The sequence below is a fragment of the Blennius ocellaris genome (assembly GCF_963422515.1).
Source record: "Blennius ocellaris genome assembly, chromosome: 5".
In the NCBI taxonomy this organism is placed as follows: Eukaryota; Metazoa; Chordata; class Actinopteri; order Blenniiformes; family Blenniidae; genus Blennius; species Blennius ocellaris.
This window is the reverse complement of record NC_137654.1, coordinates 24,041,423-24,055,882: the sequence shown is the minus strand read 5'-3', so window position 1 is coordinate 24,055,882 and position 14,460 is coordinate 24,041,423. Positions and strand designations below refer to the sequence as shown.

At 40.4% G+C, this 14,460-nt stretch overlaps 1 protein-coding gene across 1 annotated transcript; it reads right to left on the bottom strand.

Annotated features, from left to right (window-relative positions):
* Positions 1 to 2,488: 2,488 nt before the first annotated feature.
* On the bottom strand, positions 2,489 to 11,639 carry LOC308130284 (translocating chain-associated membrane protein 1-like 1). Its single transcript, XM_080496540.1, has 11 exons — positions 11,319 to 11,639; positions 9,855 to 9,915; positions 9,608 to 9,726; positions 7,711 to 7,827; positions 7,547 to 7,605; positions 6,654 to 6,738; positions 4,756 to 4,826; positions 4,137 to 4,241; positions 3,484 to 3,627; positions 3,139 to 3,299; positions 2,489 to 3,049 (listed from the first exon to the last, which is right to left on the bottom strand). Exons 1-11 carry the CDS (start codon positions 11,436 to 11,438, stop codon positions 2,976 to 2,978), a joined length of 1,116 nt encoding a protein of 371 aa, XP_080352666.1. The 5' UTR covers positions 11,439 to 11,639; the 3' UTR covers positions 2,489 to 2,975.
* Between the last annotated feature and the right edge of the window lie 2,821 nt (positions 11,640 to 14,460).

The window sequence follows — 14,460 nt, the reverse complement described above, 5'->3', positions numbered from 1 at the left end:
TGGGATTATACAGGCTATTGTGTCTCCAAGCGAGGGGAGGTTCATGTTTCACAGCCTGATTGTTGCACAGCATGACATCTGATGAGCAAGAAAAGCCTACAGATGTTTTCACTCTGCAAAGAAAAAAAAACCAAGCAAACCAAAAAGTCCACATCTTTACTTAGCGGGCCAGTCACCTGCCCGACTTGGAACACGAGAGAACACAATACTGACCTTTTTGTTTTGTTTTTTTAACTACTCGACTGATCGCATATTTAAAAAAAAAGTGTGGACGACTGGTGTCGGTATGACGGTGCAAGTCACTACCATGAAAGGAAAAAAAAACAACGATTATTCGTGAAAGGCGCCGTGTTCGTCAGCCGCCGAGTGTCAACTGCAATACGACTCGAGTTCACTTTGCTCTAATTAAGGCCGTGAAGTTAAAGAAACCATCGGGCGAAGTACAAGTTACACCCATACCACAATGCACACCAACAATTCAGCAAGCGTCATTCTTATATTTAAAAAAAAAACAACAAAACAAAACAAAAAAAACAAACAATTTATAACATGGATGCATAACAATTATTCACACGTGTGTACTGAACAACAGTTTTAACAGTTTTCCCTCTATAAAAATAGCTTAAAAATCTGACACATAATTTAGTACAGTGTAGGGTTAAGTCAGTTTTTTTGTTTGTTTTCGTTTTCATTTTTTAACATCTGAGACGGTTTAATAACAGGCTGGTACATAAGTCCTCTGCTCTTCCTTCCCTCCTATGACACTGCTGTACAACGGACGTGTGGCTTTAAAGACCACCAAACTCCCGGTAAGGAGTGCTAAAGGGAGTGTTTTAAAATAAAAAAAACAAAAAAAACTAATCAACAAGTGGCATCTTTTGTCTCCTCCCTACTTTTATGACTCCAGCCATATGCCAACAAGTGGTACAGTCTCTTCTGTACAGCGCTTTTACATGCACAGTGCTTTTAGGAGTAGAGAAGGACTTGGTCCAGAAGAGGAAGGAGCACCACCCACAGTACAATACTCGTGCTCAGAGCAATGTCAGAATCATTGAAAAGGTGAAGCAGGAAGGACGAAACATGCCGCGTTTGGCAAACAAGCACGTCTCTCTCTCTCTCGCCCCCCCCCCCCCCTCTCTCACAGCAGCGGCGGGGCAGAGACACCAAACACAGAAGCATTTAGTAACCTATAGAACAAACACACCGATCCACAACTCGGTGTATTACGGACAGGAGGCCCTGACGACTATAGAGGATTGTGAAATACAACCAACGGGCAGGAGTCAATGAACAGATTGTCACATTTCATGCTCTGCTCACAGGCAAAAAAAAAAAAAAAAGAGATATATATATATTTATATCTTTTTTTTTTTTTAACGAGACAAGCAGTAAACATCGTTGTCACCATCATCATCATTCAGGCCCAGTTATTTCACAAACATACACGGAAGGCAAAAACAATATTGTACACACAAGAGTAAGTGCACTGGCAAATACAAATGCAGTCCCTGGCAAACGCGCCCCCCCATGGCACCCCGGGATGTAATTCATGGTGTTAAATGGTGAATAACGTGTCCCCTGATACCCAAGAAATAATAATAATAATAATAATAATAAAAAAAAACAAAAAAAAACACGACGAAGAGGAGAACACAACACGACACAAGCAGAACCAGTGATATAAACCACCAACATTATAAGGACACTTGAAGAAAGATTGTATTGTTTGGATTAACTCAATGCAGTTGCTATGTACCGCTGTGTTTGCTGGTTATAGCTTTTCAAAGAATATATAAAACAATAACTATCTGTAGTAAATGACAAAAATAAATAACTGAAACCTCTTGCAGCAGTTGTAAAAAGGCCACTGAATGCTTGTGTGTGCGTGTGCGCGTGTGTGCGTCTTTGCAGTAGTATGCATGTGAGAGAGATGCAAACTGAACAGCGCAAGTAGGAACTCGCCAGAGAGTCTTTAGCCTGAAACCACCATGCATTAGCATTACCATATAAAAGACTTTAAGTACAACCTCGCGCGCGGTTTCTTGCTTGCTCATGCCATTTGTGACGGTGTACCGAACGTTACGGCGTCGCAGGTTACACTCCAGCTTCCTGAGCGCCGCCCCTCCCCCTCCTGAAACAGGTCGACCACCAGGAGATGAACGCAATCTAAAAAGAGCCTCAATCCAGTAACGTGTTGGATTTCAATGGCAGAGGCAGTCAAACAGTGGCAGTTACACGATCAGGGAGTTGAGCGCAAGCGTCACTTTTCTGGCTGCAGAATACCCAAGTCGCAGAAATGCTCCTCCGGAGTCGTTAATTTAGGATGTTTTTTTTCCTGACGTGCTGTCCTGCAGAGTGAGAAAAGGCTTTATTTTAGGACACGACCCACTGGCCGGTTCGATGAGTCTCCTTTAATAAGGCTCAAGCTTAAAATGACCCCCCCCCCCCCCCCGTACAGTTGATCTGTACACCAACATTCCATATTAACTTGTCCTGAAGTTTGAATTGGCTTTTTTTTTTTGTTTGTTTTTAAGGTACTGTGAATTTAACCGATTCCATGTCAAATTGCTGAACAGCAACTGAAAAGTACCCGACGAGTGATCGTAGTTTTACACAAAAAGGACACTTTGAAGAGCTAAATCCACCCCCCACCCCTTTTTTCTTTTTTTTTTTTTTTAAAGCATTGCAACCGGCGCTGCCCTGCCAACGGCCCGTCCGCAGCAAATCCCAACGGGCAACAAACACTTGGAGCAGACCGTCACGCTGAACTTTTTCAAAAAGGGGAGTTTAACCCCAAGAGGGCCGTTACGTAAGGTTCCTTAGTGCGCTTGAACATTTGTTTTTTGGAGAGGATTAGACAAATTTTGAGCAAAGACAAATTGTCAAATTGTCAGAAGTCCCTCACTTGTGTGTGGTTGTTGTTGTTGTCGTTTTGTTTGTTTTTTTTCCCCCTTCCACCGCAAACTCCCGTGTCTCTATGAAGCTTTGGCTTTTCTCGCTCGCGGTGACGTTTTATCCTCCGACTTGACGACTCCATTGGCTGCACCTCCTGGATAGAGAAAACAAACATTTCAGACAGAAGCGTTAAAACACGCGCCGCCGTGGAGCAATAAAGATTGTGAGGCGCGATTCCTTCACCCCTCGCAGGTTCCCTTTTGTGTGGCTTGCTCTTCGGGCTGACCGTCTTCTTCTTCGAGGCTTGGTTCTGGCTGTGCTCTCGCCATTTTTTCAACTGGAAATTAATGAACTTCCACATCATCCAGGCCTGCGTCAGGCAGATAGCTGCCAGACACGTCATCCTGAGGGGTAAGACGTTTTAATTATTTATTTGTAATAAGTTACTTATTACAATTTTGCTCATTAAGGGCGAGTTCACACTTGTGGTTCGGTTGCCGATTTGGACTATCTGGCAAATGTGACACTTTGGAGACGTTTATCAAATGACACAATGTCTGGTTTAATGCACTCGTCTCCAGGTCCTACCTCACGGTGAGCACATTGAAGTTGCCCTCTGCGAGAGAGAAGCCCTGGTTTTCCGTGCGGGGCAGGCCGAAGCCGAACGTCAGGACCGAGAGTGTGAGGGTGAGGAGGCGGGCGATGACGAAGAGAAGCGCCCACAAAGTAAAACTGAAAAAGCAACAAAAAAAACCAAAACATGTGTGTGATGAGCAAGTGACGTGTTTCAGGCTCCAGAACTTCACACGAGCAGGACTGTCAAACACATTTTAGTTCAGTTTAGTTCACTTTGTCTTGAATTAACCCCTAAAAAAAGTGTTTCTTTGTTGTGGCGCAGAATAGACGTGACGAGAATGTCGATATTTTCAACAAAACTAAACAACTGCGCCGAAAAAAAGCTCAACATAAAACTAATTTTAATGAGACATTCTGGTGAAAGGTACAGTGAAATCTATTGAAAAGCATCACTAATATCTCAGCTTGTGTCTCAATGGTGTGTTGCATCTGCTCCACTTAAAAATTCTGTTATTATAAAACATTTAAAAATCAATGTTGTCTTTAGAATTTGGGGCATCTTGTTGAGAAAGAATTCCCCTGATGTGGGAACGATTCAGTCCATGATATGTTATTAGACACTAAGTGACCTGGGGGGGGGGGGGAGAAAAAAGTAAAAATGATACCCTTTCTGCTTGTTCTCGTCACTGAAGTAGAAGAGGCGCGATGCGTGAAACAGAAGCTCCACCAGGTAATGAGGAACCAGCAGCACCAGGCCCAGTCGGTGGAGGCTGAACGGAGAGACGAGGGAGAAAAGTACATGACAGGAGGGCAGAGAGCTGGTTGAACTCGATCGGGAGATTATAAACTGGTGTTTCAGTCATTTTGAGGGAGAAACACACCAAAAAAAGACGCCTCAATGGTTAAAAAAAAACAACAAAACTTTCATCTCCTGCAGAGTCGGTAAATGTCAATGAATTTGGTTAAAGAGTTGAATAAAATTGGTTCTTGTGAGGAAGAATCAAGAACGACATCTACTCACAGTCAAACACTAGAATAACATTTTTTTTTTTTTTTAATGATAAAAGGGACAAGGCTTCGAAAATAGAATAATGTCAAGCATGAGGTCACAGCTGTTAATTACATAATGACCTACTCATTTCACTGTTATACACCGGAGTGCAATTCATATTATAAAGTTACATTTATTTTATTAGGAACAGTCGAGGGAGTGAATTAGATTTAGATCAGATAATCTTCCTTTGGATTTTTTTTTTTCTTTTTTTTTTTTATTATGGGACTCACTTTAAGACGTAGGCACCAGTGATGTGGACAACGTAAAGGCAAATGTAATAAAGCTGGCGGGGGATGTCTTCCTGCAACGGCAGAACAAAGCGGGAAGGTTTGTGTCAGCAACAAGAATACAAAGTGTCATATATGATAGAAACACACACAGCGACCCACCCACACACACACACACAAAAGTTTTAGAACACCACAATTAAAAAAAAATAAAAAATTCCAACTGATAATCTAATTAACTGTATTGTTCAGAGATTAACAATTCAAATGTACATAATATTTATATTAGAATGCATTTTATGATATTTAATACAAATAAATAATAATCAAATAAATAAATAGAAGCCTGGTTAAAATGTGTCTGTGTCTTCTACGTTTGTAAATAATTTTAAACGATGTGCTCCGACTCAATAACAAGAGGATCCCTTCTTTTGATAGATAATTGAAACGTTCTTGCTTTTGTCACTTAATTCAACACTCATAACATAAATACAAGCATTTTTTTTGGTCATTTAAATTGTGATAATTATGCACTATGAATAAATAAAAGGCTTCTGATGTTACTTTGAGATTCCATGTATTTTAATCTGCGATTTATCAGCTAGAATCTAAGAAGAAAGTTTTAAATATTTCATTTTAATTCTGTACGTCTCTAAATCACGACAAAAATTAACTAAATTTTATTTATTTTTTAAGACGCTCATGTACTTCAATTTACTGGAAACATTTTATTTATTTTTTTTTTGCACGTGTGTAAGAAACTTAACATTTAACGACGAACTCTAGAGTTTCAAAGCCGCGACTCATTAACCACCTCGGCTTTGGAAACACGATGGACTTCCTATGCAAATGAAGCTGTGACATCGACTGAAATAACGGAGAATGGATATCGACAAAATAGCTAAAGATCACCGCTCGCGTGAATTATTCAACAAACCTCAAATCAATGTAGTTTTTCAAAGAGAAAGGGGGAAGGGGCATTAATAAATAATATCTCCTTCATCCTATCTGAGCCAATACTTCTTAAGTTCTTCTCACTTGTATTAAAGTGGTGCAACACAAGCACAATTTAGGTTTTTGCAGCGTACACCTGTAAATCAGAGTTTTCAGATGATTTCTGCTCGTGACTAAACTTTGAGTGACTGGAGGTTATGTGGTGCCGAGCTTGATTTACGAACGCCACAGAAATCCTGCTTCATTTGTAGAAAATAAGAAAAATTAACTGAATCAGTCCGATGCTACTGCCCCCGTTTGATTCATTTGACGTTCACCCTTCTATTGTACACGCTTTTAAATTTGTTATATGCAATTGTTTATTTCATTTTAAGCCATTTTTGAAAATGAATACAAAAAAAGAAAAAGAAATGGCCGATAATGAGGAAACAAATTGTTGAGAAAACCAAAAACACAATTAAAACTACATTAAAATTTTAACAAAAACAAGTTGATACATATTGTGAAAAATATTGACAAATGGACTTGCATTCAGTTGTAATTCATTGATGAATTCAGGATGTTGTAATACGTCACAATTAATAACCAGTGTGACAAACACGAAACATAACTCTTGTCCTGCTTTGGATTTCAAATCTTCTCAATAAAACTGAAAATACGAATTTTCAGAACTAAATTAATGACTGTTATCCTAAACCCATACACTTTTCCATCAAGAATTCCTCTCCAAAAATAATAAAATAATAATAATAACAATCCTGTTTGAAGGGCATTCCCCTAAGCCTCAGATTTCTCTTGTTGCCTGCCTCAGAATTTGAGAATTACATTTGCTTTGAAGTGCACGGGTGATTCACTCATTCACAAAAATGAGTCATGCCGAAATAGTTTGACTCACACTTTTGTGTCTGAAGTGCATCGTTGATTAAAAAAAACAAAACGACTCTTACCTTCCGTACTTTCTGAAAATACAGCTCAGGAAGCGCATGGAGCCAGTAGGCAATTTGGCAAATGTAGAAGAACTTGACCTGAAAACTAGAGAGAGAACGAGTGAACCTTTGCTGCAGCGACGTCACGTCATAACAGTTCTGCATGCTGTGATATTCAAGATTTTTTTTAAATTCTATTTTATTTACAGACAAATATAAATCTTTGGAAACACAAACTCTTTTTCATGCCGTTCTGTGAAAATGCCCAAATAAGTACATCACACAGGAATGAACAGCCGGGTGAGGAATACTCGTCAATACTAGTCAAGGGTGATCGAGCTTCCCTCATTTACCAGATTTATTTATATTTACAAACATTTAGCCTGTGTTTTATATTATTACACATTTTACATATAACTGCGGTTGCAAAAGTGCTATTTTTATCAAGTTGTTGATTTGTTATCATTAAATTCGGTGGAGATCCGGTGAAAAACACAGGCACAAACTTTCATAAAAAAATTTTTTCTTTTTAATTTAAATGGTACAGTGAGACAACGGATAATTTGTATCTAATCTGGAAGCTTTGATTACAACTTTCGTGGCGATTAAGTTTAATGAAACAAAAGAATGTGCAAGTAATCCGATCCTGCCACCTTTAGTAAAGGCCACTGCTTTAACTTAGACTAAAAGTTAGTCATTCCAATGTTGGCAACCAAACCAAACTATTCTCCTTAGGGTGGACCACTCACACATGACTCAATCATATTAACCCTGATGTGATAAAAAAAAGCCCCTCCAAACAGATAAAAGTGTCACTAAAACTCCTTATTAGAAATACCATCTGTGTTTTAACTCAATCAAGGATTTATTTCGCCACCAAATTGTGAAACACGAACCGTGAAAGAGACACTTACACCATGCGAGTGTGTGGGTAACCCTCCCATAAGAAAGTAGGGTTAGTTGCAAAGTCCTCCTGTCAGACGAAAAGACATGCTGCATTCAGAAGACGTTATCTCGCACGTGCGCGCCTCTGTGTGTGTGTGTGTGTGTGAAATCCTGCTGCGTCGGAGCAACGTACCGCTGTCAGGATGCTGCAGCCCCAGATGAAGGAGAACAGGTAGAAGGCTGCGAGCTGCCCGGACTCATTGAACTTGCTGTGTTTGGTTTTCGACAGATGCAGCCTCCTGTTCATTTTCTGAAATTGAATAGAAGAAATCAATTAACTGCATCACAAGATTCAGCTCAACTTTATTCCGCTTATTGAAGCGAAGTATAGAACATAAAGAACACGTATAGACGCATACAACATTTCAAGAAATCCAACAGGGAGGGACAACACGGCGTGCCGAGACGACATCAGCTGTAAAATGTAGGATGGGTTAACGTGCCATCAGCGCATATTAGAAGTCCCTGCCTACCTGACGAGAAGCCGCACGATATCAAATTAGGTACGACTCCTCCTCCCCCCTGTCCTGAATTCAGAAGGGAAAGGACTTCAGGGATGATGGGAGGTTGCTCGTACCTGCTGCCCTTCATACGAAGCAGCCTGAACCACGAAACAAAAGGATGTTTCAATTGACTTGACTTCTAACCGTCAAAACGCTTCTCCGAAATCATGCGTTCAATTTTAAAACCTGCAAATAAACTACTTTTACCTGGAAACTCTAACTCTAACTCTAACAAAAATGGAAATAAATGGATAAATAAACTTTATATTTGTGTTGTGATTCAATAATATAAAAAGAAATTATAAAAAATTCCCAAAACTAAGTTGCTCTGGGATTTTAAAGAGAGGGCATTCACTTTCCAAGAGCTTCACTGGAGATGAGCCACAAAACTGTCCTTTCTACCAGAGGAACAAAATGTCATCCGTTACTGAACAACGATGCTTTGAGCTTGTAGTTTAGACCACTTTCTGATGTTCGACTGACGCCTTGTCAAGGTGATTCGCTGTTACGTCACACAAAATTCTTTCTGGTTCTATTACTACTTGGGAGTGTGTATATTCTCACCCGTGCAACTCTTTGTCCCGTTACTCTGGCTTAGCAGGTTAATTAAAAGCTCTCGATTGGGTACAATTGTACCGTATATGCCACGTTGACTTTCTATATTAACCCTACGTTGACCGACAAATTCCCTCGACATTGGATTAAAGTCCAGACTAAATCCCAAGTATGTTTAGTCTGGATAACAGTGTGTATTCTTTATTTATATTATAAATTATAATTATACACGTGCAGTGTGAATTTCACTCCATAATTTGTTCGAGATTTATTCAATCCAACCATAAAAACTTATTCACGATGGCAACCGGGCAACAAAATAAGAGGTTTAAATGTCCCAACCAGTTCCAGCTCTCACATGGAGGAATCATTTTACCAAATATTTAATTGGGTTTTTTTGGGACCATAAATTTGCCAGAAAACCAGAGATGGGACTTGAAAGTGGAGAAGGAACAACTCTACTTCCGTATTACAGGGATGCATTTCCAGCCAAACTATTTTTAGGCATAAAACAACACATAAAACACAAAATATTCTTTTGCTAATGACACCCCTCCTGGGAATAGTCATCAAAGGCAGCCGGTGTCAGGAGAAACACAAGCATCGTTTCTGTCACTGTGCTTTAGCGCAGGGATGGGGACGGAATTTGATCACTTTCAAACCGATCCCGACAAACAAAAAAAAGGAAGGAAAAAAAAAAGACGCCCAACACAGTCGACACGTATGGCAACAGAGAAACTTCAGATCCTTTTGAAATGAAACACTTCAGACTTTAGTAGGGAGGTTGAATCAGGTATTATGATTCACTTGGAAAAAGAAACCTCAAGCATGAGCTCTTGGATTACAGATGGAATGAGACCGAGACAGATTTACACATGTGAATTAAAATGTCTTTAAAAAAAAAAAAACAAGCTGTTGTGTTTTAAAGGCGGAACAACGTGGGTCGGTGTGATTCGACGCCGACGTACTCACATCGAGAATGTATTCTTGTATCAAGGCATGAAGAATGACTGCAATGAGCAGGTAGAAAAACACAGTGGCCACATCTTTGGGGCCGTACTGGTAGAGGTTCACCGGTTCACTTTTCTCATCTGCAGAGAAGAAATTGAACAAGACGACAAAACAGAAAAATACATGGTTATAAACCTTAAAAGCTGACCCGCGGTTAAATAGATGGAATAACAACAGATGGATAATGGACCTGTTAATATCTGCTCACCAAGAACTTGAGTGACGTTGTACTGGACTGTGATGAACATGATGGCAAACTTTGCTGTGACCTGGAGAAAAAAAAGAAAAGAGAAACAACATTAAATCGAGTGTGGATTAAAATCAGTACTCAAGGTGACATTCATTTTAAATGCATAAATGTTGTTCCTGTATTTTACAATATGAAATTAAAGGGATTACACAAACCAACAACAGAACAACATATTAGAACAAGAGGCTTCTCGCCACTTCAGTTTTCAATTCCACATCGCAAAGCTGTGCTTCTTTATACGCATGGAAATGTGATCAGTGATTAGATATATTGCCTTTGGAGTGGAGTAAAGTTGTGTTTGCTTAGCGTGGGGACAATCGTCCTTTTATCAAGTCATTCTAATTTGGCTGTACCTCGTAACTTGGCTCTTTTATAGATTGGATGCTCTTCTCACTACATCAGGGATTCAAACCTCAGTCTGCACATTCAAGGTCAACATTCAACCTGATGAGCCACCAAATATGAAACTGCTTTCTGAATGGGACACTGCCATCTTACCAATATCTGTTTTGGTTTTTACTCTTTCCCGGCTTTAAGTCAGCAAACTCAAGCTCTCAAACACTGCAAACCTGCCCTGCATGTCTTTGTCTGATCTCTGCATCACCATGTGCATCAGTGTGTGCGTGTGTGTTGGGGGGGGGGGGGGGGGGGGTAATCCAGAGTCATGCGAGTTTACGTGACCTTTCAAATGTCAAAGTCAAATCTCCTCCAACCTCACACACTCAGGTGAGTACTGGTGTGTCACTGCCAGTGTCCACGTAGTGCAAAACCCAAGACATTTCGTTCACGTCAGTGAAGACTGGAGTCTCATGACTTATGTAGCATCCTGAAATCCCCACCCCACAAATGGGGTCTGCAGACTAAAGGGAGCTGCCTCGAGGGTCTGATCTCATACAGAGTGAAGGTGTTCACCACCACAGCTGAAATCTGTCTCACGGTTGGAGCATCATCAGGGTGCGTCGTGGGCCTGAAGGACAGGGAGTTTCATTTCTGCACCAGGTTTTCAAGCCTTCACACACTGATGCTGAGGGAGACACACTTGAGTTGGGAAGGGGAAGGGGGGGGGGGGGGGGGGGGGGATGGCTTTGGGTGGGGTGTTTGATTGAAACCTGGTCAGACAGCAGCTGCAGCTGGACTTGCTGACCAGATGTGTTGTAGCATGTAGCCTGACTACTCTGCTCATAAGGCCAGAAACGAGTTGAGCTTTAGCTATGGGAGGCAGTGGATTTAACCTGCTGGTAAGATGACCTGTCAGCCGCGCCTCATCATCATCCCACCACCACCACCACCACCATCATCATCATCTTTGGCAAGCAGTGAGACACATGAGACGGGAAGGAGAAAGACACACCGGGAGCGCTGCTGTCATGTCGGCTAACGGCAGTTAGCATCGGGCTAGCGGTTCACTCAGCCACACAGTACCTCAAACATCAGGCCCAGGAGGATAATCATGGCCAAGCACGACACCATGTCGGCGTGATTCTGGATCACAAACTCATGGCTCAGCACCGGCGGGCTCTTGTTCTTCTTGCGGAAGCCCATGGCTGCTGCTGCTGCTGCTGCTGCTGCTCCGGTGTTGCGGGTTTTTTTTTGCAGGAGCTCGCTCCGCCGAGGTGGCCTGCACGTCTCAGCCGAACGACGCGAGCGCTTTGACCGGGGCTCTGCTCCCTCCTCTGCCGTCCGGAAACACGGTGAACCCGCTGCCCGTGTGTTTAAAAACAGGCATGAAGAGAAACAACACAACACCCACTTTCTCTTCTTCTTCCCCTCTATCGCTCTCTCTCTCTCTCCCCCTCCCTGCCTGGTGAAGTCAGATGACGGGCCCTCCCACTTCAAGCCCTCATTCATGAACCGCCCAGTGTCATTGACGTAGGAGGAGAACCCGGGTTCGTGGTGCGTTCACGGACCCCACGCGCGCCACGCACTCGGCTTGCACACAACTGCTTCTGACGTCACACTAGTTATTTTCTCCAGCAGGGAGGTCAAAATCAACTCCTTTTCAGCCCAAATTCCATCTAGAATGGGAAATAACAGCATAATAATGTACAAACTGCCACGACTTCAAATGTTTCCTTCATTTTAGCGCAAATACGTAGAAATACTTTTACCAAGTCCTGAAAAATTTCAAATTTAGTACGTAAAATTAATCTAATTTTAGGATGATTCAATTTTAAAGATACTTCCTGGAGTAAAAAGTGTCGTGAAATGTCCCAAAAAAAGCACAGTCTCCTTTTGCAGTGTAAACACGGTCAGGTTAGGGCACTTAAACAAAAAAAGACCAAAGAAACCCCAAATATTCCACATGAGCATACATAGGACATATTGGAAAGGAAAATGAGTTCATTCTACACCGCTGTCATACTTGTTTTCATTTTATACATTATTTTTCGTATATCTTTATTTTGCTTAGCATTTTTTTTTTGTGATATTCTGTCCATACGTATGGTTCTGTTTTCCTCTATTGTTATTTTGCATCTCATCCAGATAAATCACAGAAAGTTTTAAAATTCCCTTTTGTAAAAGAATGCCAATTTACCAGTAAAAATATACTATAGAAATGCAGTTTGGCGAGCATAATTTTATTCATAATGTACTCGAAAATGTATTATTTAATCAGGCATTTAGGCATTTTGGTCATTAGTTCTTCTACTACTTTTCTTTTTTATTGTTTTTTTTTTCTATTTTCACAAATTATTTGACACTTTCGATAACTTTGCATGAATGAGAATTGAGGATTCAGACATGCGCAATTCATTCCATATTCGACAGAACCACGTAGTGACGATCAACATGGTGAGACTCCTCGTGCTGTGAGAGGTAAACCCGTTTTCTGGTTTGATACTGAAATATGTCACTAAATGCTTAAACTAAACGATGATATTCCAAAAAGTATCTCCGTTTTGCTTCGTTGTAGACACGAGAAATTTCAAAGAAAACGTTTCTTCCGCTCGCAAGGCAGAAGGGAAATTTCTTTTTTAATTATTAGGTAAACGTTGACACTAGAGGGCAGTATAATATCAAGTCAAAAACAGGCCATATATAGAGTAACTTCTTAAGACATCTGTAGTTTGCGGCGTGGTGTCTCGCCCGGCTAGCTCAGTCGGTAGGGCATGAGGCTCTTAACCTCAGGGTCGTGGGTTCGAGCCCCACGAGGGGCGCATTGTCTTTTTCTTTTTTTTTTCGTGGCTAAATCAAGAATTGATACACGTTGTGAACATGTTTGTATCTGCATCTGTTGCTAAATATTTTCTTGTCTTATGACTTTTAAGAGTTTTCTTTGTGGTTCCCCCCAATAGCTTTATTGGATGGATTCTTTTTTTTTAATTGGGCACAGATTAGATAAATAGACAGACAGACAGACAGACAGACAGACAGACAGACAGATAGATAGATAGATAGATAGATAGAACACAGTATATAGAGAAGTGGAATATGCACCAACAATATCAACAATTATTAAAATGGATATTCACCCAAACAATTACAGCCAGTATTGTCAATTATTCGATCATGTTGACGTTGAAGAACATTTTATACAGAGGGGGTCCTTATGACAGTGAAGCTGTCGGTTTGAAAAGGTATACTCAGCTGTCTTAACAAATTTTGATGGAGAAGGTAGTGGGGGCCATACATGATTAATAATCGTTTGTTCATTATCCACCTCTCTATCACGTCTTTAAAAGCATCCGGTTTGAATAGTGATTCTGTTTCTTTGGGTGTCCAATGTAACAGAATCACCACTATATATGCTGATCTCCAGCTAACTTTCACAACAATTTGAAAATCGCAATGTCAAAGATGTAGTTAAGTCATCCCTCTTGAGCAAATTAAATGTTTTTATTATCATTGTTGTTGTTAGCAGAGCCAGATGTTGTATTAAGACATATATGTATGATCTACACACTGGGACCAAGACACTGAATTACAACCTCAAAAAAACCAAAACTTGACTTATAGCAGGTAATTCAGATTTTGTGCATTTGCATGTTTTTAACATTATCTTTACTGGATGGTTTATTACCTGGCATTACAGCAGTGAGTGCACTTCTTCAATCAATACATATCAATGTATGTAAAGCCATGTTGATAAATCTCATGGAAATAAACAAAAGTGTTACATTTTTAATTATACTTAGAGCACTCCTTCAGTATTTAGTATTACATTTTTCAAAGATGACATATGGACATGTATTTTTACATCTAATTATATTGTACTACACTATTGTGCTCATATTACTGATTATAGATTTATTTGGTTGGTTTGGTCTGTATGGTTTAACTCTCTATATGGCGAGGCTGTACAGCACCAACAGTCCCAGTGTCACATGAGCAGAAACGGTTTGCTCATACGTGCAGTTTTCTCACATTTTCTTCGCAACCCGCTATGGAGGCATGTATAATGACATGTTAGTTGTTGGTTTTTTTTGTTTTGTTTTAGCTGTGTAATCTTATTGTTTTCAGACTGTATTGCCAAAATAAGTCAAGAGCCGTAGCCTCTCCTTTCTGTACAAACAGCCAGCATTGAGGGAGGAGTTTAAACAAAGGCCCTCTCCACATAAAAATG